Source organism: Sander vitreus, chromosome 14, assembly GCF_031162955.1.
Source record: "Sander vitreus isolate 19-12246 chromosome 14, sanVit1, whole genome shotgun sequence".
Taxonomy (NCBI): domain Eukaryota; kingdom Metazoa; phylum Chordata; class Actinopteri; order Perciformes; family Percidae; genus Sander; species Sander vitreus.
In genome coordinates, this window is record NC_135868.1 from 13172910 (window position 1) to 13196969 (window position 24060).

Genomic DNA, 24060 nt, shown 5'->3' on the forward strand with positions numbered 1-24060 from the left:
TTGCTGGGGCTGTTTTTCTTTGACGAGGTTTGTGGTTGAGGATCGTCACAGATTTCAGCGTTCAAAGAAGTTTGTAAATTGAATCAAAGCCATTCTGTACACATACATCATTGTCAGAAAATTGTATTTGTGTGCGTGCAATCCACAGTACAATGTTTTTTTGTTTGTTTATTGAGTCCTGCAGACACCTTGTATCTCTTAGTGTATTGATTTCAAGGGATTATCAAAATCTGCTTGATATTTTATTCCCTCAGTTCTTTCATGTATGCATAAACAATACAGTCTTCATGCTTTAGTTAAAAAAAGAAGAAATAAAGAAATAACTTTTTCGGTCTCTCTCCCTGTCTCTTTTCATTTTTCAGAGATGGTGAGGAAGAAGAATCCCCCTATCCGGAGTGTGGGAGGTGAGGAGGAGGAGGAAGAAGAGGGGAGGAAGCCGGCAGGAGAAGAGGAAGAGGAGGGAGAGGAGGAGGGGAGAGTGGGAGCAGAGGCCGAACGAATAAACCGACCATCTGAACCCGAATCCTCCGACCGGATCAGAGGAGATGAGGAGCCGGAGGAGGAGGAGGAGGAGGAGGAGGAGGGAGAAAGCGAGTGTGTGTCCTCATCTGTCTCTCCCTCATCAGTTGGTGAGCGCTACAGCAATGAGGGGAGAGGGGGGAGGAGAGCAGGAGGGGGGAGAGCCAAACAAGGAGAAGCGGCGTTGACAGACAGACCCGAGAGCCAGTCGGAACCTGAGGATGGGGAGAAGGGGGCAGGGGAAGGAGAGAGGAGCGAAAGAGACAGAGGGAAGGCCGATTATCTCTCCTCCTCTGCTCCCCTCCTCCCCCCCAGACAGGAAGGAGGGGAGGAGTCCACAACTGACACCCCTCCACTTTCCTCGAGCCCCTCTCCTAAACTCCAGGACTTCAAGTGCAACGTATGCGGTTACGGTTACTATGGCAACGATCCCGCTGACCTGGTGAAGCACTTTAGGAAGTATCACCTGGGTCTGCACAACCGCACACGGCAGGATGCTGCCCTCGACACACACATCCTGGCACTCCACAACATGGCTCCCCAACACACTCCTCTAGGTAACTCCAGCTCCCTGCTCCATGTGTTTGACTGGTGTTGATGCTTATTGTATAAAGCAGCTTTAAATGGAAAATAACATGGACTTATTAACATACAAAATTATGAACTCCTGTTTCATTACATAGTAAAGGCACTATACGATTTTGATTTTGTAAAGTTTGTTTTTCAGTATGCTTCTAGGTGCACCAGTTTCTTGCAACAATGACTTGTTGATTATTTGTCTAAAAGGTTTCCTTCTTCTCAGAAGTCAGACATGTCCTTAGATTTGTGTGCCTCTGGCAGTCAGACCTCCTCTTTGTTAATCTCTTTCTACAAGTCTGACCCCTCTTTTTGCTTCTGCTCCCAGATATACAAGCAGGACAGGGGCAGAGGAACCAAGCCAAAGAGTTGGGGAAAACAAGACCAGATATGCACATTCAACAGCACAGGACAGTGATGATGAATGGCACATATGACGTACAGGTAAGCATGTGCCACAGTTAAGAAATAGAGATGAGTCGATTTTACATACTGTACGTGATGATGCCTAACTTCTTTTCACAAAGCAATGCATTTCATTCACATGCTAAAAATGCATATGTACTTGTAGAAATAGACCACAAAACCTGTGTAAACAAAGAAGCGGTAATAATGCCACCTCCACAATGAGTAACAAGTAAAAACAAAGTTAAAAAAAGAACAGAAAACTCACACAAAAACATAGAAGCAATGAATAAACTAAAGCCGCACAGTGCCTCTTGTGGTGTGACAACATTGAATTAATTGGATGGAAGGTAAAGCAGCCAATGAGTGGAGCGACGGCTTATAATAAAAAGCCTGCAGTGTTTGAGCCAATGCCCCTTTACTTACAGTGGCTGCAAACAGCTTCTGTAGTCATTGGAGTGGACGGTCGAGGGAAGCCAAAAGGACATTAAAAAAAATGGACAGTACTTATACAATTTAATTATTAAATATTTTTCATATTTGGGGACACTAACATTAACTGGATAGAAGTAATGTTTGTGAACAAAGAAAGCAGTGCAGATTGCTTTGTTGTAAACTTTGTTTTTGAATAAAAACGTGCATAAAAACACATAGGTTGCAGTATTCACATTGCAACATGAAGCATCCTGACACACTGATTCAGTTAACAATTCACTATAAGCATCCCTTGTTGTCATAAATCTGCATTTCGAGGCCCATAACTGAACCGAGTAATTTATTGGGGCGAACAATCTGCAACTGATTTGTAACATAGGGTGTGTGTGATTTGGACAGTGAGGCATTGTGGTGCACATAATACATTTTATAGACTGGCATATGGATAGACAGACACAGAAAGGGAGAAAAATAGGGCAGCTGGCAAACAGGCCACACATGTGTACATGCGTGCTAGAGCACACGCACACACAGAGACAGGAACACAGTCTGCTTCACAAATAACTTATAGGCACTGTATGCATAATAATAATAATAATAATAATAATAATAATAATAATAATAATGTACTTTTATTTGTCCCCTTGGGAAAGCATTTTTTTTAATTCTGTTGTTATTTTTCTTGATTTACACACACACACACACACACACACACACATGCATCAAGTTTGAATAGATGTCAGAATGATGGGTCACCGCAGCACAGCGCCCCGAGCAGTTAGGCGTTCAGTGCCTTTCTCAATGGCACTTTGGCAGTGCCCAGGAGGGCACACTCCATACCGGCTCTGTCCAGGACTTAAATGTGCTACCCTCCGGTTTCACCCCAGTATTTTTAATAATGGATAATAAATGCATATCCTGCCCGAATCCCTCATATTCAGTTCTCAATTTGTAAAAGAAATGTAAGAAGGTGGGAGCTACTTTTAACCTTCAGGTGCAATTCATAATTTCTTCAAGATAAATGTTGTTCATATACTTAAAGGTGATTTTACCTTGTAATTATACTCCATCAACACACATTATAAAGTCAGACGTAATTTGCCCCTGCAGCCTGGGTATCAACTGAGCAGACAATCAGTTTGAGGATAAAACATGTTTTCAATAATTTAGTTATATTTAAGGGGTACTAATCAGTGAAATTAACAGCTGTAGACTTTGGTTAGAATGAAAACCTGCAAAGTCTCTGCTTAACATTGTACACAGTTAACTGTCCCTGTTGTAGTAGACATTAAAGCCTGAGACACAAGTATTAACATGTCAGCTATATTTGCTATGAAACTGGCATTATAAAGAATGCTCCTTATTCAAACTCTTGCAGATCTTCTTAAGCTACTTTATAAAAAAGGATATACTCACTGTAGCTTTGATCTTTGAAATCCACATTCAGAAGCAAATCCCTTTTTTAAACACAAACATTTAATGACAGTATTTAACATCAGATTTTTTGTAAGGCAGCAGAATGGGCAGTTTTTTTTAGTTTGAAATTAACTTTCATTTGCTAAAATAGTGAGAACTGGAAGTGTCTGGCAGACAAACTTCAAACAGATAATCACTTGTAAATCAGATGGTCATGAGGAGACATTGAGATGTCATTGAGTTGCTCTAATGTAGCAGGGAAATTAATTGTAGACTTAGTGGACACTTTTTTGTCCCTCATCAAATTTAATCAATCTGTAATAGTTAAAGAGTTGATATTTCAAGTTTTATGACAACTGCAATATGTTCTGTTCATGTCTTGCAGCCAAAAGATCAAGCCATTTATTCCATATTGCTTCATGGTTTTTCGTAGTTTGAGAGGTTATTACATCCCTTAAAAGTCCCATTTCTCAACAGCTAATATATGCCAATCAACAAATAATTTCCCAAATAACTGCAAATTGACCATAAATACTGAGGTGAAGTGTGCACATTAATTTCAAGTTTCTAAATTAGGTCTGTTAAGAGCCTCAACTTAATACATGAAAACAGTTTACATTTTCATATTTCATACTGTAGGTATATGTTCAATACTTACCAAGAGTTGTAGGTTCTCTTAAAAATGAATTTCGTATGCATAGACATTAAGAATTTTAATTGACTTAATTGGCTTTTTGTACTTTTGGACTACTCTAGTTTTCGGGTCAATGATTAAGACTTTGAGTGTGCGTGAACAGTAGGGTTTTGTCTGAAAGGTTTAAACAAAATGCAAAATGATCTAATAAACGTGTGTGTGTGTGTGTGTGTGTGTGTGTGTGTGTGTGTGTGTGTGTGTGCGAATAGTCAAGGAGTTTCATTTCGCTTAAACCAGGAGTCTGTAATGGCCGTAAGTCACGTAATGGACACAGAAACACACATACACACAGTAGTCAAGCGCACACACACACGCACTCACACACACACACACACACACACACACACGCACACACACACACAGACAGAGTCAGAAATAGAAAATCCAGTGGGCTTAAGTCGTCATTATGAAGAAAAAGTGAAAGTATAAGAAAAAAAAACGAATGAAAGGGGTCTCTATTCTCTCCATTCCTTGCTCGCCTTTTCTCTCTCCCGCCCACGTTTGGAAAATTCCATGTTGTCATTTGCTAAGGCGAGATGCCCTGTCAACCAATGACATTGTAGGAAAAGAGAATCTGGGAGGAGAGAGATAGGGGAGAGAAGGAAAGAGTGAGAGAGATGGAGGAGGGAAGTGGAGAAGGGAGTGGAAGAGACAGAGAGAAAGGCTTTGAAACCACTAGTTATAATCGGCTGTTAGGCAGTGTAATGAAACAGTTCTCCATTTGTCTCTCTCATCATTTGTCTTTGTCTTTCCTTCACCTTCTCCTCAGCTCTGCTTTTTTTCTTTGCTCACTCTTTCTTACTGTAATTCTCTTTTTTCTCTCTCACTTCTCAATTTGCTTTTCATCCATCTCTCACCTCTTTCTATTCCCCGAGTATTGCACTTTTCCCTCAACGTGTCCCAATTGTCCTCTGCCTCTTTTCTCTCTCTCTTTGCCTCTCCCTCTCATGTTCCCCTTTGTGTCTTTCTGTCCATTCTGCTTGCTGTAATGACTTGATGTCTGGCTCTTCTCTAATTGCCTGGGCAGGGTCTTTGGGACGTGATGATTGCATGATTGCTTTTGTGAGATCACAGACACTAATAATTCTCATTTAGCCTTCTGAATTTATTCTAAAATGTACCATCTCACATTTGTAGTTTTTTTCTTTTTATATTACTTGTCTTGCTCTTTTTGTAGAATGTATAAATGTTTTGTCTTCATCTTACCACTAAAAAAGACAGTGAGAGGTTTAATGACCACGTTTTCATTGCAAAAAAGGAAACAAATCAATTTTCACAGTGTTATTCTCCAAAAAGTACAAAATGATGACCTGGATGACAAGAATTAATTAATACATTTATTTTGGGAATACATTCATGTTTTAGAGTTGAAAATACAACAAAATGTATACAATATTTTGATAATTATGACTGAAATCAAAATGCATGCTTATCAACATTTGCACAGTAAAAATCAAGTTAAATGCCCTTATATGAAAAATTATAAAACCATACATCTTTGCTCACCAGTTGCATACCATTTTTGCCAAACTTCCATTACAAGACAGTCAGCATGAAACCACAGATCCGTAAAGAGACAAATGCATATTGTACAGTAGTAAGTCTAATGTCAGTGTAAGACTTTCCAGGTTGTCTGCTCACCAGTAGAGCCAGCAGCATACTGTAATCTCCTGCAGTCAAGGGAGTAACCTAATAAAAAACAGACGAGTGTCAGGTTGCTTGCTCTGTAAAGCAAAATCTTGGCCTAATACGGATACTACAGTAGAGTCTGATGTTATTGGTCAGTTAGTTAGAGTTTGAGCAGCCTTGTAATTGTCTACAGTTACATATAATGATTGGTATTGATGATTGAAAATGATTGATTGGTGGCTGGGTTAGCTCAGTTCAGTCCCTCCAGGATTTCACAGCCTTTTTTTGAGATTGTTGCGGCCCAAAATGCCTGATTTTGTGGGAGCTTTTGTAAAAAAAATTGCGATAAAAGCAATGTCTTTTGTGTTTTTGTTGCAATGAAGTTGCGGGAGACAGTGACAGTTGCAAAAAAAAGTTGCGATTTTTTTTTTTTTTTTGTATAGTTCTTCAAAAATAAAAATAAAACTTATTTCGGGGAGGATAAAACTACTCTGGGCTATGTTTTCCTAGTAACCTTACCAAAGAGGCTCAGGATGCTGCAAATGTTGGTATAATATGAAAATGGCTGGTGGATTTGAGATAAAAAATAATAATTTATTGAATGAATCAAATCTGAACATATGTGTCAGTAGCTTGTTGATCTTTACATTGTTAGTTCATTTCCTATCCTGGCCTGGGCCAAATTTACGGAAATGTTGCGGTGATTGGTCAAAATTACGAGTCGCAACAAATTCACGGTGATTGGTTGATTTTGCGTGAATTGTTGCGATTGCGAAATCCGGGAGGGACTCAGTTGGTAGAGCAGGCGCACATATATAGAGGTTTACTCCTCGACGCAGTGGCTACGGGTTCGACTCCGACCTGCGGCCCTTTGCTGCATGTCTTTCCCCTTCTCTCTCCCCTCCTCATGTCTTTAGCTGTCCTGTGGAATTAAAAGCCTAAAATGCCCCCAAAAAATAATCTTTAAAAAGAAAATGATGTCATCTTTCAAGTTTAAATCATATGTGTGACTGTATGATACACAGAGATTGATTTTTAATCCTGATTTAACAAAATCTTTTTCGTCTTCTACGTCTTCTCCCCTCTCTTTTCTGCTTGACAACAGGTGATGCTGGGTGGCACGCTAATTGGGATTGGCCGGAAGACCTCTGATTGCCAGGGGAATACGAAGTACTTTCGCTGCAAATTCTGCAACTTCACCTACATGGGCAGTAACTCCCTAGAACTTGAACAACACTTTGTGTCCTCGCATCCAAATAAAGTCAAAACTCCACCATCCACACCCCTGCTGGCCACCAATAACCTAGCAACGCACGACAACCAGGGGAAGGGGAGGAGTCAAATCCTAGACGGGGCTGAGCGAGTCGCAGTGAGAGCGGAAGACGATTCCTTGGTCGGGTACTCCATCCCAGTCAGGGCGTGTTCAGATTCGTCAAGCTGGACAGGGGAGCCGGGTCGAGATGCTGTGCAGACATATTATTGGTGTAAATTCTGTAGCTGGAGTTGTGAGTGGTCAGGGGGCTCGGCGAAGCTTTTAGAGCACTATGAACAAAGACATAGAATGAGCACGGGAGGTACTATGAGCCCCAGCAACTCTAATCCTGGGGGGATGGACAGAGAGAGGGAGAGAGGAGGGGGAAGAGAAGGAGAAGAACGAGCCCACATGACATCCAAAAGCCGCAAAGATCTATCATCCAACCCATCCAGCACCAGCCAAGGTAATGAAATGGGAAGTATGGTTAAATGGGGTTGTGAATTGCTTCATGTGTTTTCAGTTGAAGGTGGCTACTTTTATGAAGCACCAGAGTGTCATAGCATTAAATAACAGTATAAAATGTCTACTTCTTCTAGTACTATGATGCTCTTCCTAGACACTCTGACACCGGTCACTTTTACTTTTTTGCTGTTAAAATTACTACAAAACTGCTTGACCCCTTGCTTTTTTATCGTTTATAGTGCTTTAAACTACTTGACCCTCGTTTGTTGAATTTCTGACATGCTTTTGTTGTTCTTCTCCAAGACCCAAACTGTTTTATTTAACAGACCTTTCCTCTGTTTTCTGCTCCCAGGAGACCCAAACAGCAGTGATTCAGAAGCAGTCGTGACCAGTTATAACTGTCAGTTGTGCGATTTCCGGTACTCAATGGCCCATAGTGCAGATGTGATCGTAGTAGCACCGTTACTACTGCACTACCAGCACAACCACTCCATCCACCGATGCTGCATTCAGCACTGCATGTATTGTCCACAGGGGCTCTGTCAGCCACATAAACACCTGGGGGAGGTGAGATGAATAAAATATTGAAATGTTTATTTGCTTGGTGCACTGGTGTTTTGTGAGCTGTTTTGTAATCACAAGAAAATAAAATGTAATATATGAGCAAGTGTAAAGTTAATTGTTCCATTTTCCGGCCTAGTTAAAAATTCCCTTGGTTCCCCCTAATCCACCCACGCACAGTCCCCACCTTCCTTTGTGCCAGCTGCCAAACAGTGCCGTTGCAGCTGTTAAAAATGCAAAAAGGATGGTTTACAGCCCAAAATTGGGGGTTGCATCATTCAGTTAATGATATACATTTACACTGGTAACAGGTGATATCACCTGCATAGACAAAAACACAATCATATCACAACAGAAGAAAACTCCTCTAAGCCTAAATTCACCTCATAATGCACAGTTTTGACAGTAATAACGAAAGCATGCAAAGATCCATGCTGCTCCTCACCAAACTTTGTCTGATTCTTCTCAATAGGTGTCTCACCCCTTTGCTTGTCGGAGGCCCACCTGCCCTAAATGCTGTTCCAAGTTTCCTCCGTCCACCAAGCAGCAGGACACCATCGGATCGAAACCTGCTACCGCCACCTCACCTAGCATGACCCCTCCTAATCCTAGAAGGGACCCCGGGGTGATTTCGGGATCAACTTTTCGCCCCTATGACCTTGCCCATCCTGTTGTCACACAAGGTATTCAAAGGCATCCCTCATCTGGCATATTTTGTCAGAATATTGTCAATATGTTCAACATTTTCACCCTTTGTTTCTTGCTCATGATTTCACCCTGTTTTTCTGATCCCAGGCGTCACCCACTTGTGTGACCAGTGTGCGTTTGCTACCACCGACATTGACGTGTTGCTCCAGCACTACGAAAGCTGCCACACCCTGATTAACCTAAAGGGGGCAGCGCCACATGTCAAGGCCGAGGAAGAGGTTGGGGGAGACAAGGAAGGGGGGAGAGGAGGTGGAGGAGAGAGGGAGTACTCTTGTACAAAGTGTCACTTCATCACGGAAGTGGAAGAAGAGATTTTTAGACACTACAGGTAAGAGCGAGATGGAATCAGAGAACATTGATTAAGTACTATTAATGATTATTATTAAATGTTATATATTATTCCACGTAATAGTGTTTTTTTCCACAGGGTTGATTCTTAGACATGAAAGGGTATTAAAAAGCTGTAAAGATACATAGGAAGTCTACATAGGTACAATGTAAACAAAATATTAATAGGAATATGTTTGTGTGTTTTTAGAAGACTAACAGTGGCCCATTGAGTTTGCCACCTTTTCTAAAACTAGTGATTCTGTGTCATTCGTTGATGTATTCACTGAGTGACTAAATGTGGCACGTGATTGCGTCTTATTCAAAGAGTCAATATTCCAGTTAGATTCTATGACTAAATGTTCTAGTAACTGGATGACTGTGAGTATAGTTAGTCAGGAAGATGATAAAGTAGTGATTGTGCTGGGATCCTGTAATTCTCTTTTTCTTTTCAGCCAGTTAGCCATGACATGTTGACTGTCTGAGTACACTAATTTCCAGCAGCAACCCATTTATAAAACCATTTAGATCATTTAGACAGGTAGGTAGGTAGATGCACATTATTTGGCCAACACCTGGAAGCAACTCTCACAGCTTTGTCGTCTGTCGGTATCACATACCTGAGTATCACCATACTGTGATAAACTGGACTTAAAGAGACGGCACTTGTAAGTTAAGACACATTGAGATTATTTCCCTTTTCCGGATACATATAAACCCAGTTTCTGTCTGCAGTTTTTCGGTCTCTGGAGCTCATCACTCATTTTGTCCATTTTGCCCATTTCAGTCTGTGATTTATGACATTGCCTGTTGTTAGGGCGATAATCGTGTACGTATCAGATACTGGCAGTATGAAACTGATCGGGAGATGAAAGTGTGCTCTTGCACTACAAAGTCAGCACCATGTCCCCTTACCTGCTGAGTTATCAATGACTTATTATAATCTTGGAATCAACTCTGAGATATGAAACTGTGAGAATCTGGTTTTGCTCCTTTGGAAAGTGGCCTTTCCATCACTACCTTTTTACTTCTTTTTACTACTCTGCTTTAAGTACACTCCTATATGTTGTCATATTTTGAAACTACTACAAGTACAAGGCCTATAAAAGAGTTGAATCGATGCAGAACCAGAGATATATTTTTTCTATAGAGTTTACAAAACCTGCTGCCTACATTACGCACAATGCAACTTGCCCGGCTACATTTCAGTCAGAGATTAGGGTGTGTTATACTAGTAGCGATAAATGTAGCCTTGGGCCACAAGCCTCACACAGGGATGAGGAGTGGGCTACAGAGGCCAGATTATTTTTTGTTTTCAAATTTATAGTTTTCAGTTGGAGCCACAGAAGGCTTTTTACAACTTGTTTCACGTTTGCAGTATTACTCCTATTACTGTAAACAGACTTTGATTCGTAAGATCTGTGGATATATATATTTATGACTTGTCCTACTAGTATTGTTACTGACTATCCTTCCTGGAGCAGCTTTCTCCAAAGAGGATCAGCCTGTCAATATATAACCAAAGACTTACAGATTGGTTGTAAGTTCAACAAATCAATGATAGATTTATTTCAGGGTGATAGCAGAGAGGAGGAGGAGGAGGAGGAGGAGGAGGAGAAGAAGAAGAAGAAGAAGAAGAAGAAGAAGAAGAAGAAGAAGAAGGGATGGAGTGACAGACAGAAAGGACAGTAAAAAGTAAAAAAGAAGACTGTAGAGGCAAGGAGAATAAAAGACAAAGAAACAGAGGGAGAAAGTGAGAGAAAGACAGAGAGAAGAGGGGGTGAGGGTGACTGAGCGAGAGGGAGAATGAGAGAGTGTGGAGGGGATTTAACAGTCCACTCACGTCCTTAACTAAATCTAATCCCTCCATCTCAAATCAAATAAAACTGAAGTAAAGCCAGACATTTGTACACCACCACTAAAATCAACCGTTCAATGTTGATGAAGGATTACAATAGCAACTTTTACAAAACAAAATTCAGGATTATGTTATAGAACAGAGCGCAGTGGTGTTGGTGGGGGGGGGGTTGCTACAGCAACAGGGAGGCAAACTGACAGTTCCCATGGTTACCACCTGTCAGTCAGTTCCTTCATCCTACTTTGCAGCCCACAATGCCAGCTGAAACAAACTAATCAATCTCCTCTACAACTTCTATACCAAAACACTCTCACTGAGATTCTGACATTTGTAAGGCACAGGCACACACCGGCAAGAACTTACTAACATGTATGCCTTTGTTGTGATAGCTGAGAACATGCATTATATAATATGTGAAAAGTTCTTGGGCTTCAAAGTAACATGCAAAATGTGTGGTTTCATACACAAATATAACATGTTATTATACTTTCTAAATATATAAAGCTTGTTCTCAAACATTTGGTATTGCAGAAATACTGCCATGCTCTGATTGCAATTTTTGGCACTTGGTTTGTGTGTGTGTGTGTGTGTGTGTGTGTGTGTGTGTGTGTGTGTGTGTGTGTGTGTGTGTGTGTGTGTGTGTGTGTGTGTGTGTGTGTGTGTGTGTGTGTGTGGACTTGCTATGTGCAGGTGTGTATTGACCTCACAGGATGTAGGGATTGTGACCCTAAACATAGATTTGTTATTTGAAAGACTTTGTTGATATAGATCTGTTAGACTCTCAATGTAAGGTAGCACAAATGTGTGATCCGCAGGCTCTTTGCTCACATATCAAATGCATTTAGGTTGGCTGTCTTGGGACCAGTCACAGATTAAAAGTCTCTTATACCTATGAGGGAAGCAAACCAAATGTGAAGCTGCTTTTTTATGTATTTAACTATATTAAGTTAAATGTGTGCTTCCATAGACCACATAGTCCACTGCTGCAAAAGAAAAACTTTGAGAGAGAGTTTTGTACCAGACATAGACATTATCATTACATTACAAATTCTTGACTTCACATGTTGCTAGGAGAGACTTTTTGCTTTGCCCTGTTCATTGTTACACATATCTTATCTAGGGGATATAACCTAACTTTCTTGGACAATTCTTCTCTTGTGGATTATTTACTTTATCAACAGATCTTTTAAAATGCTTTCTCCACATTGCTTTACAAATAAATACCTCCAAGGGCAAACCAATGAAGTCCTCATACTTTTGTGATGCCAGCTTACTATTCTCAAAGAAATAACTTAACTTTAATACTAAATGTAATGTCCCCTTTCTTGTCATAGGAAACATATAATTCACTGTATGTGAGACAGATGTAGCTGTTGACAGTGTTCAGGGTAAACATAGATTGGATCAGTACATGTGTAGAATGAATGATATAAACATTTATCGTGTGTGTGTGTGTGCGTGTGTATGTGCGTGTGGTGATGACAAACAGAGAGGCTACTGTGTCTGTTCAGCATCTGGAGACCTTTAAGTCCACTCGGTACAAGGTGTACTTTACTCACACACACATTTTCACAAATTTCTACAAATACCTAGACTACTTTGATCTGACCAAGATGCTGTTTAAAACCCTAACTTGAATCTGTCATTACCCAGGGACTTTATTTAATAAAGGGCAATAGCAGATAATATACAGATAAAGAGTGAGGGAGTCAGAGGAGAGGCACATCTCTGCACTGCATTTATTTTGAATCTATACTACTATATTTTTGTTTAAAACCTACATATCATTACCACTTCACTTCAATCATGCAAACAACACGTCAGATAAATGGCTTACAAATAAGAAAGGTAGTGTATGTGTTCTCTGTACGGTATGTATACCTTAAAGTTTTGTTTTTGTTTTCTCCTGCATGCAAGAATTGTTATGTCAGGTCCCCAAGAACAGTCCACATGCATGAGAGAGGCTAGAACAGAAAAATGACAATTTGATAGTCCTTAGATGTTTGCAATGAAATCTTTCGCATAATTATTCCACTGATTGTTTTTGAAGTGTGGCCGTAATGAGAATTCACCGGTGAGAAAACTCAAGCAAAAACAACAGCAGTGTCGAGCAAATTGCTGCTTTAGGGCGAGATGTGAGTGAAATAAGTGGAAAGAATGTTCATCCTATTTTCAGTCAAAGTTACACACCTGACTTATTTGCCGAATAATGGTCCAAATAAACTCCTACTTCTCATGCATGCCAGGTCTTTTCTGAAATAATTCAGATAGAAAGGTCTGAATTGTTATCCTGTTATTTGTTTTCAAGAGCAAGAGTTTGTTTAAAGTTCACAGCAGAATCCATCAATGCAACAGTCAACATGTGATTACCTCATTACAGACAAAATATAGTTGCTTGTTCTATTACACTTGTATTTATGTATGTTTTGACAGCTACTAGTTAATATTTTCCCATATCCCTAAATATAAAACAGCTGCCCATAATGGGCCCACCAACAGCCATTGCAAACTGGAGTCCCTGTTCTTGGTATAGATGGCCAATTGGTTTAGCTTGTTCTGCTGCACAAGAAGCATCTAAACTGTTTTCTGAGCCAGGAAAAACTCTGATGTTTCTGTCTCTGATGTATCGTATATATTGTTGGTCAGTCTGGGCCTTGCCAACAGGAAATGAAGGTGGTTTGTTGATGGGGGATTCATTTCTTGTCATTCAGATTCATTTACATTCCTCACAGTCCTAAATCATTGCGATTTAGTGGAACACTGAGTCACTTTTTGGCCACGGGTTCGGTGAAACTCTACATGAGTGGTGGGAGGAAATCAGGCACAAATGCACTTTAAGTGCAATTTAGTAGATTCAGGGAGTGGCTTTTCATCCAAATGAGATCAATGACAAACTTTTTTTGAATATCTGTCATATACAGCCCATTAAAAGCTGATAGACATTTTAAATCCATGGAAAGGATTTATTTTTCTTACGTTCTGTCTCAATGGTGTTACTGTTCTGACTTCAGAGTGACTCACTGTCACATTGAAGATCACCTTAATGACAAAATCAAATTTTCAGGTATTGTCCAGACATTTTTGACAAACCTAAGAATACACCGTGTATATTTAAGCAGTACTAATGTATAATTGAGCGGATTCAAAAGGAAGTTTTATTCATTCTAATTTTTATTTGTGGGTAATTTAGTCCCTACTTTTCTCTCTCTCTCTGCAGGCGTGTCCACGCGTGTTGCCGTTGTCGACGCTGTGACTTCACAGCTCCTGATTCGTCAGCCCTCCTTGACCATTTTAACTCGGCCCACTGTCATGACTCCTCTCCCATATTAAGTTCACTGACAACGACCTCCTTACCCACCTCACTGACGCCTTCGTTAACATACTCAGCCAATGGCTGCTCAGCTCCCTCTACCTTAGCCATTAAAGAAGAAAGCAAGGGGGATCTTCGCCTCCTCTACTCCCTTGCACCGCCTGAGGGACTGTTGGCAGAAGGAGGCAGAGAAGAGGCAGCAGGGGTGGTAAAAAGTGAGGGAGGTGAGGAGAAAGAAAGAGAGCGGGAGAAAGGCTGGGTTCTTGGGGAGACAAGAGGACTAGGGGAAAGAGGAGGTGAGCAGGCCCATGGTTTGCTCTGGGTGCCCAAGGAGCGAATGGGACCCGAACGAGGAGTAGAAAGAGGAGCAGGAGGTGGAAGCCCCTCTCTTTTCTCCTCCCCTCTCTCATTGTCGTTTGTTTCAGCCAATCATGAGGCCTTGCAGCAGAAAAGAGGCGTAGCTTCGCCTAGCATGGTTTACCTGGGAGACACCAAGTCGTTTTTGGGAGACACCAAGTCGTTTTTGGGAGATACCAAGCTGTACGGCGGAGGAAGGCCAGGAGGAGCCTGTGCAGGTGGAGGCGGAGGGGAGAAACAGAGCCAGATGCCTCAGCAGTACACAGGAGGAGGAGGAGGAGGAGGAGGAGGGAGTGGCGCTGGAGGAGGGCAGGAGAAAGGAGGAGCCGCTAAAGAGGAGTCACAATCCCTTCTACGGGTAAGGTGGAACATGTGCACACCCTCTTATTTCTCTCATTCCTAATATCCTTCAGCTTTTTTCGCTCTCATCTTTCTCCTTTGTCTAATTTACACCCTGGTTTTAGCTTTTAGCTCTGACTGTCTGGATGAAGGCCTTTGTAGCTCGATTTCTATAGCCAGATTCTACCTGCTTAGAGCAGAGTTGTAGTGCTTTCTTTAAATACACCTTCATCTTCATTTCCTTTGTATTACATGTGAAGATTAGACCTAATGCAAAGAGCAGCTACAATGAGATCTTATGCAGATTGACCTTGGCTAGCAAAGTGTGTACGAGCTTCCCCACGTGAGTGTTCATATCTCTGTGAGTTTTTGTCCATGTGCATATGCTTCCATGACATAATTTCCTCTCCCATAAGTTGTGTTCACCTTTTTTTTAATTAGATGTTAACTCACAACAGTGAGAAATGTGGCTGTTGCTACAGCAACAGGGAGGCAAACTGACAGTTTCCATGGTTACCACCTGTCAGTCAGTTCCTTCATCCTACTTTGCAGCCCACAATGCTTTTCACTTCACAGTGATGTCATGGACTGGTAGGAACAGACTGTGGTTTGCCTGTGCCGCAGAGCTTATTGGCTATGATCACATTAGATCAGAATAGACTGAACTGTGTGTGTGTGTGTGTGTGTGTGTGTGTGTGTGTGTGTGTGTGTGAGGTGTTGGCTGTAACTTGGCAGACTGGGCTGGGTGGGGCAGCAAGAGGTTAACTCATTATCGTGGGTGGGGCTGTGTGGGTCTAAGAGAGAGAGAGAGAGAGAGAGAGAGTGAGACAGAGAGAGAGACTGCATGCGTGTGAGAGAAAGGGAGGAAAATTGAGATGAAGATAGGGAGAGTCAGATGGAAATAAAAGGGTGTAGCAAAAAAAAGTTAACCCCTTAACATACAGCTTTCCCCTTTGTTCCCCTGTAACAAACAAGTTATACCATGTCCATTAGCAAGTTTTGTTGGCATTTGTATTCATTGTGGACTGCCAGGCTAGCTGTTTCTACTTGCTTCTAGTCTTTATGATAGGCTAAGCTAACAATGTCCTGACTCTAGCTCTGTACTTAACGCACAGACATTACATTGACTTTGATCTTCTCATCTAACTCCGGGAAAGTAAGCAAAGGGACATATTTCACTGTATCCTTTTCAGTCTGTACGAGCTTGTTCCAAACTCTTCATTGAAGCTATATGACGTTTACCCTGAAGAAAATAGTCAAACTCAAATTGGCTGCAACATTCAATAAAATGGAAACCTTTACATTTCCCTGAAATTCAGATGGAAATGTTTGCTGTCTTTTAAAGCTTTGGGATCTTCACTACAGATTTATAATTTGGATGCACATCATGAGATTGTAATCAGTGGGTCAGTAATTTCCATGTCTGCTAGGGTCGACTACACATGTGAAGGCATCCTACGATATCTACCCTACGAAGAAAAAAACCACATCATTTTTGGAATATTTCAGACCCTTCAGGACTTATTGCGTTCAGTGAGAGAGAAAAAGAAAAGAAGCCTTGTGAGTGTGTGAAGGTGAGAAGAAGATAGAGGGAGAGAGGGAGAGAAGGGACAAACAATTTAACAATGTATTAGAGGAGAAGCTGAAGATGACTTTAATCGCTTCATAATAAATGGCCTTTGCTACTATCTTTCTCCCTCTCCCTCATCTCACTACAGAATATTTATTCTCAGTTTCCATGGCATGCACTGACATGTCTAACGTGAATATACCACACACACCCAAGGCTGAGGTTGACTCATCACGGGGCAGGGTAAGGGAGGGGCACTGATGCAAAGGATCATCTGAAATAGCTTACACACACATATTGACACTTAAGGGTGACACACACAGACTTTGGTTCAATTTAAATGCAGCCTTTGACGCAAGAGGGCAGAGTCTGAATTATAAAAGGTGAATCTGCCCAAAATACAAATTGACTCTTTGTAAATGGCAATTGAAAAGTAGCAAGGGACAATGAAGAAGGAAGGGCTTAATAAAGAGCAATGATGGAAGGATGCAGCGAGTAGGTAGGCAGGGAGGAAGTGAAGGATTAAAAAGAGACAAAAACAGAAATAAATGGCCAAAGTCATATTTCATCTAAACACTGTTAAGTAAGTGTGTGTGTGTGTGTGTGTGTGTGTGTGTGTGTGTGTGTGTGTGTGTTTTGCACTTCTGTCTCCCGCATCCTCACTTGTTCTATTCTTCCCTGCATCGATCTGTCTCTCCCCTTTTTATTGTCATTCTTTTTCTTTCAGTTCCCTTCTTTTCTTAAAAGGACAACTTACCTGATACACAGATCGATACACACCTCACACACACACAATATTTTACACACACACACACACACACACACACACACACACACACACACACACACACACACACACACACACACAGTATCTAAGTTCTTAGTATTCTGGTATGGGAGGCTTTTTGCTTTGTATTGAGGAGAGAATATTTTCTTTTGAAAGGCCTGATCTATAATTGCTGCACACTGTTACCTTATTAAGACATTGCCCCACTATGGGCTTTGTTTTCATAGTGATTTATTACATTAAAGTCAGTCTATAGTCTGAAATTTTATTTTCTGACATTTTGACTAACTGTATGAGGCAAAGATGGAAAGCGTATGAGGTTTAGAGATTCAATTAAAGTAAAAGCTTGGTTAACGTTTTAGTTTATAAATGGAATGAAATAGACTTTGAGTGATGGTGGTTTTTCGAGTTAAGTTGGGCTGAGAAAGGTCCGCCTCTGAGCCAAACATGTAAACATATGTGAATCGACCCAAAACTTAGATCATCTAATAAATTCCAGATTGGGTTTTCAAAGGGAATTCCACCTCAATGACAGCAGAGAAGAGTAGATAAATGGACACACGAAGGGAGAGGAAGGAATTGTGGATGTGACCTTACAAACACAGTATAATTGTGTTCATCTTATAATGCAATGCTGAAATGTGAACCTTTGGGGTTTTAAAAGTCCCATGACATTCAATTCCATTTGAGTGGAGAGACAGACCGAGATAATAGAGAGACGAATTGAGAGAGATAAACGGGAATGTGTGCTCTCAGCAGATCAGAGAAGAGTTTCATTAAAGTTTCTCTCGTTTACATTTCTGCCCAACGGAGCTAATTATGTTTAAAAGACACACAACACACACAGATACACACAGCTGTATTTCCATAAAGTTCTCATTACTTGTGCGTTCTATTTCCCTTTTTTCCTCTTTCCTTGCGTAAATTCATGCATGTCAGTGTACATGTGCATCTCTGCGGCTTTGTGTGCTTTCCACTGCTTGTGTACTTACAGTAATTATGTGTGATGTGTTTGCATATGCATTCTCTCTGAGTGTTTTTGTGAGTGATTCTGTGTGTGTGTCTGTTTTGTAAGGAAATTAAAGCATGAATTGAACTTATTTTCCGTGCTGATAATTTAACATCGCTTTATATCCGCTACAGGAAATTATGGAGCTTATGCTCAAGTCAGAGTGTGTGTGTGTGTGTGTGTGTGTGTGTGTGTGTGTGTGTGTGTGTGTGTGTGTTCCTTAAGTGAACTGCTATGTTATCTGAATAATTTCCTTCTATTTCCTGGACCTTTTTGCCATTATTGTTTTGCAGTCCCACTATAAAATCAAAAGATCTATCACTTCAAATTGCCTTTAATGTATAATGTGTTATACGGTTTCTTCTGTCGCCCTTATATATAGACCTTTATTACTTTTTAGTGAAAGTGAAAAGCCCCTTTAAATAAGTGCTTTAAAGTAAAATATAGTGATAAAACTGATAAAATAAAATAAAAATAAATGGTTCGAAACCTGGCCCAGTTGATTGTTTTAACTGTAAAATATTCCACACCTTACAGATTTTGGTGTTATAAGTGTTTGTGTATGTGTTGATATTAAACTGAACTGAAACTTTTCAGACCATTTCATAATGTAGACAGTATACGATATGTGCTATTTATTCATCATTGAGAGTTATTTTGGCCTTGGTTGCTTCATTTCTTAATTTGCTGATGTGGAAGATTTAGCTTAGACAGACTTGACAATGCAGGCAAGGTGTATGCCACTGACTGACGGCTATTGACTGCTCCAGCAGCCATTAAACATCAATACAGCAGTATGGTTGTGGGCAGTCTGAGCTCAAAGGAGCATTTTCTGCAGACATCCTTATAAAGAGCTCATAGATGAGGATGCTCTGCTAAAGCCCGTTAGCGTCCTATATACAGTCCCTTATGGAAAATGTGAAAAGTTCTGTCTTTATTCTTTCTAGTTGCTGAAGTGCAGTTTGTGTGTGTGCATGTGTGTTTGAAAAGGGGAAGACGTACTGATATTCACCAAACTCCTCTCTCTCTCTCTTTCTACACCCATATACATACACAGACAGAGTTGTCTGTTCTGGGCCGTTCAGTTTGTTTTTTGTAGCAGTCACATTTCCCATCAGGACACAGACTCAAATAAACACAGCCATGCTGGAAAAAAGTGTGTGTGTGTGTGTGTGTGTGTGTGTGTGTGTGTGTGTGTGTGTGTGTGTGTGTGTGTGTGTGGTAATGTGCCTAGTGTATAAAGTCCAGGCTGTGTTTAATGTAACAGAAACATAATCAGACAACCTGTTGGCTGTAATTTTGACCTACGTGTGTGTGTGTGTGTGTGTCTCACAGTAATGATGACCCGTGTGTGGCTTTACACTGTGTGACAGTCCACAGCAGTCTCATTGTCTGCTAGGAATATTACATTTGGCTTGAAAAAACAAATTACACCATTTAAACCACATTTAAACCCATTTTGGCTATTCCACACATGCCACGCTTACCCACACATATTACAGATGACAACATACATAGTAGGACGGTGACAGCTTGGCATTTTTGGGCTCATAATACTCAAGAATTAGCGTATTTGCTTGACTATATCTTGGCTCATGTTTGGATCTTAATTCTCCTTTCAAGTGTGCTTTGAATTGTCTGATTGACTGATTCTGACTCGGGTTTGAAAAAGCATAAAAAGTTGTTCCTTCTCAACCTTCTTGGGAATTCTTACCGCATCACACCACTTCCGAAAGTGTAAAGTTAGTCATCAATCATAGAAAAGTACACTAAATTGACTTTAAAATCCCAGGATTTGGTAGTGTGGTTTGTCTTTGGGTTATTTTTTGGCAGCAGGGTTGGTGTAGTGATTAGTCATATGTCCCTCATCTAAAAGCTCAGGCTCAATCCCCTATGCCTGACGTATCTTCCCAGCTGAAGTGTCATTGAGCAAGACATTGAACCATTATTTTGCCCCAGGGCTGCCGCTGGGTAGCTGACCCTGCAGTCTGACCTTCCTGTGGAGAGGACCCACAAGGACAAGCAGTTCCTCCTTCTGGGATCAGTGGAGTATTAAAAGAGACATTCCTGTGATTGTCTAAACTTTACTGGCCCATTTCTAACAATCCGCACCAATCTGGCGCCAAAGTAGGAAAAGCCATTCAAAGTATTCAGATAGTTTTTGCACCAGCCCCTTGATCATACAAGAATCTGGATCTGAAAGGCATTTACACAAAAATGCAGTAGTTTATATCTCGTATCACGTAATACGATTTGATTAGTTTGACTTGAGCCTAACATGCTGTGTATTCAGATGTCTTCTCTTTCCAATTAGTTATTTCATTGGTTCAGACACATGTCGCTTACACACACACAGCCTTTTCATTGGTTCAGTTGGGCATGCATGACACAGATGTTCCACTCTCTCCGCCAGTGAACCAACCAGGTGTTTTTCATCATGTCGACATGGCAACGGTAAAATACAGTGGTTATTTTAGCTCCTAGCTGTAATTTAGACGTTTACATCAATTACTTTTACAATCAACTTACACACACACTACTGGAAGTCTGTGTGTGCATGTGTGTGTTCTTTTTATATTTCTCAGTGTTTTTCTGCCATGGCTTGCACACCCAGTCCCTCAGTGCTTGTGTGTCGCTCTCTCATTCTTTCTCTCTCTCTCTCTCTCTCTCTCTCTCTCTCTCTCTCTCTCTCTCTCTCTCTTGTGTAATTTGGGAGCAATTCACTACAGGCTGTGTGTGTATGTGCATGGATGTACATACAGTATGTGTGTGCATGCAGACGTGCATATGCTTGTGTGTTCACACATGGAACCAATATTGAGGCCAGATGATAATTTTGCTACAACAAGACCTCTACACGCAACGCTAGCCAGCTACACACACACACACACACACACACACACACACACACACACACACACACACACACACACACACACACTCAGAAATGCATTGGGGTACACCATTCTGGCAGCACTTGTGTAATTAGGAAGCTGATTGGTTAGATTAAATGTCCATCTGACCCCTGACCAATAGTTAATTTGAAAACCCTGCTTGCTTTCCCCTTTCTTCTGTCTCCAGGCTCTCCTTTCCTTCCCTCATCTCTTCTTTTAATCTGAAGTTCTTTGTGTCAATCAGGCCTTTTTCTTTAGTGAATGATGTAATTTGACAAACGAGAGAAAAGAGGCTGGAGAAAATGAATAGTTAATATAAAACTGCTTCCAGTGAATTACTTAAAGTAGATTGATAAATGACTACAAATGTTTTACTTTATTTCAGTTTGTATCCATCATTGTATCTAGGCAATATAATGTAAAAAATATCCTGCTTAGCAGAAACACCTAATGAAGAAATGTACAATGAACAATGTACATCTGTTAAACGTATCAGTTGAAAAAGTTTCTTGTCTGTAATGTTTTTCTTTTTCTTATTTCATTCTCCTTTCTTTTTTGTCTTTAAGTCTCTTCTGTACATTGCACAATGTCACTGATAAGCGTAGTTTAGGAGAACTTGCATTCCAGTGGAAGGATGCGTCTTGTAGCATTAAGGCGGGCGGGGGAGTGCTAATACACAGATGTGAATTGTGTCACAGCATACAAGCTAAAAAAAAAAAAGTCTTGCATTTTGGCCACGTTTGAGTAAGAAAATTGGGAATCATCATCACAGCAGCACACCTCCTTCCCTGTAATGAGAAAGTAGATTTAGTAAAGAAGCTAAAGGTGCAGTACCAATGTTCAGATTCATATCACATAAGCACACAAGCACCCACCCACACTCTCCAACATGTACAATATATGCACGCACAAACACAGACTCGACTAGTTATTTTGACACGTTAATCTACTGTGTGTGTGTGTGTGTGTGTGTGTGTGTGTGTGTGTGTGTGTGAAAGCTAGAGAGAAAGAGAAAGACATTGAGGAATGTGTGTGTTTGTGCGAGCAATGCCATGGCAACCTTGGCGGTCCAAGGCCCTCCTGGCAAGGTAGCAAGATGGCCCTGGGCACGTGCACGCGCAGCAGACTGTGCCATCCCAGCAGTGTGTGTGCATGTGTGAGAGGAATGTAAAGTGAAGATTTTAACTTTTAACTTCTCTCAGTGGAAACGCCGCACATCCACCCTCAAACTTATAATACATATATGTATGTGGGGGTGAATGCTTGAGAAGGATACATCAGTTTTCTCTCTTTTATTCTGTCCAGCTCTCCCTTAACTCCTCCTTTTCTCTTTTTTTCTGTCTCCCCCCTCAGTCTCCTGTGAGCTCTTCGCTCATTAGGAATTCTCCACTAGTGTGTGCACGTGTGTGTGTGTGTGTCTCTGTGCGTGTGTTCATGAATTCTGCTCCGCTTACATGATGCATCTTGTATACTCGATTTCCCTTAAGACCATTTCTCTTTTGTTCTCTCTCTCTCTCTCTCTCTCTCTCTCTCTCTCTCTATTTGGATGTACAACACAACAGGACCAGACACAATTTAGCACAGCTTCAACTGTTCAAGACTTGTATGCTTCCATAGTATATATCGACGTGTATTGTGTTTCCGTCGTCCTGTGTAGCTCAGTGGAGAGAGTCAAAGCTAAAGACATTATTGTCCGGTTGTTAAGGGTGTCACAATTTTGATTTTAATTCGAAATCGACCGAAATTAAGTCACAATCTCGAACTTTGAATAAAAAAATTGAATTGTTGATGCAGCCACGCCCCCATGTCACGTCCGGTTGGCTTGCCAAGCAGAAAAAAACACACACAAGTTGAAGTGCTGCGAGTCAACCTCCTCTAACTTAGCTACAGCCAGTCAAAAGACAGCGTGGCAACTGCAGATGCAGGAGATCCATCGACAGAACTTGAATCCCCTCCTCTTTCACTGAAGTCGCCGGTGAACTGGGCCCATAGCAGTGCTTCGCCTTCTGAGAATATAGTTCCCAGTATGTTTACGGTTAGAAGATGGCTGTGTCTCATGTGACCTTGTTATTTGTACACGCTGTGACTATACAAATCACAACATGTAAATAGGAAAATGTTGGCGTTACCTCCAAGATCTGGGCTAAACTAGGCTAGCGGTGGGTGCGCCAGACAGAGTTACGACATGCACGGAGATGAGAAGGGTATGTATGGACTTATCTAACTCTGGGGGAGTTAATAATAAGGAGTTGAATAAGCTAAAGTCCCAATAAGTCGGCGTGTTCCTTTAAGTCAAGTCATTTTAATTTATATAGCTCAATATCACAAATGACTCAAGAGGCTTAACAATTTGTAAAGCATACGAGACCCTTTGTCCTCGGTCCCTCTCTTCGGATAAGGACATTCTCGCCCTCCAGAAAACACTTTAATGGGGAACCCTCTCCATGGACGCGCAGACATCCAATAGATGGCATGTGTACAGAATAACAAACAATAAAATTACCTTTATAAAAACAAAACTGACAGCACTGTTCACAATTCTATGGAAACTGTGACCGATGTGCAGAAACCTTTTTGGAGAATTGGTGACGCTAATGGAACAAAAATAACGGACACAAAACCTAACGAGCCTCCTCAAATTACACAGCCCTCTAATCATTATCATCATTAAGTAAACCACTTAAACCAACGGTCAGTGTCATGCATTAACCATTAACCAAGGTGAGAAAACACTCAGCATATACACTGATTCACAGATACATTTTACTTTATTTACAGTCTGACAGCAGAAACACCAAATAAACATAATCAACCTGTAATGCACTGTGTTTCCCCCCCCCCGTTGATTCGTTGTTGCCATAGTACTGTGCAACAGTGTATGCAAAGAACATAAGATACAACATTTGCTCTTGTTTTAAAAAATCCCCCTTTGACATAGGAGCTCTGATG

General features: G+C 40.9%; 1 protein-coding gene across 4 annotated transcripts in view; it reads left to right on the plus strand.

Moving 5' to 3' along the window:
• Positions 1-24060, plus strand: part of trps1 (trichorhinophalangeal syndrome I) — a 115628-nt gene that overhangs the window by 51847 nt on the left and 39721 nt on the right. For all 4 annotated transcript variants that reach the window (XM_078267131.1, XM_078267134.1, XM_078267133.1 and 1 more), the window contains exons 3-9: positions 363-1076; positions 1424-1539; positions 6780-7392; positions 7744-7958; positions 8425-8635; positions 8748-8988; positions 14063-14870. In XM_078267131.1, the coding sequence (XP_078123257.1) occupies positions 363-1076; positions 1424-1539; positions 6780-7392; positions 7744-7958; positions 8425-8635; positions 8748-8988; positions 14063-14870 (2918 nt within the window). The remainder of the gene's footprint in view (positions 1-362; positions 1077-1423; positions 1540-6779; positions 7393-7743; positions 7959-8424; positions 8636-8747; positions 8989-14062; positions 14871-24060) is intronic.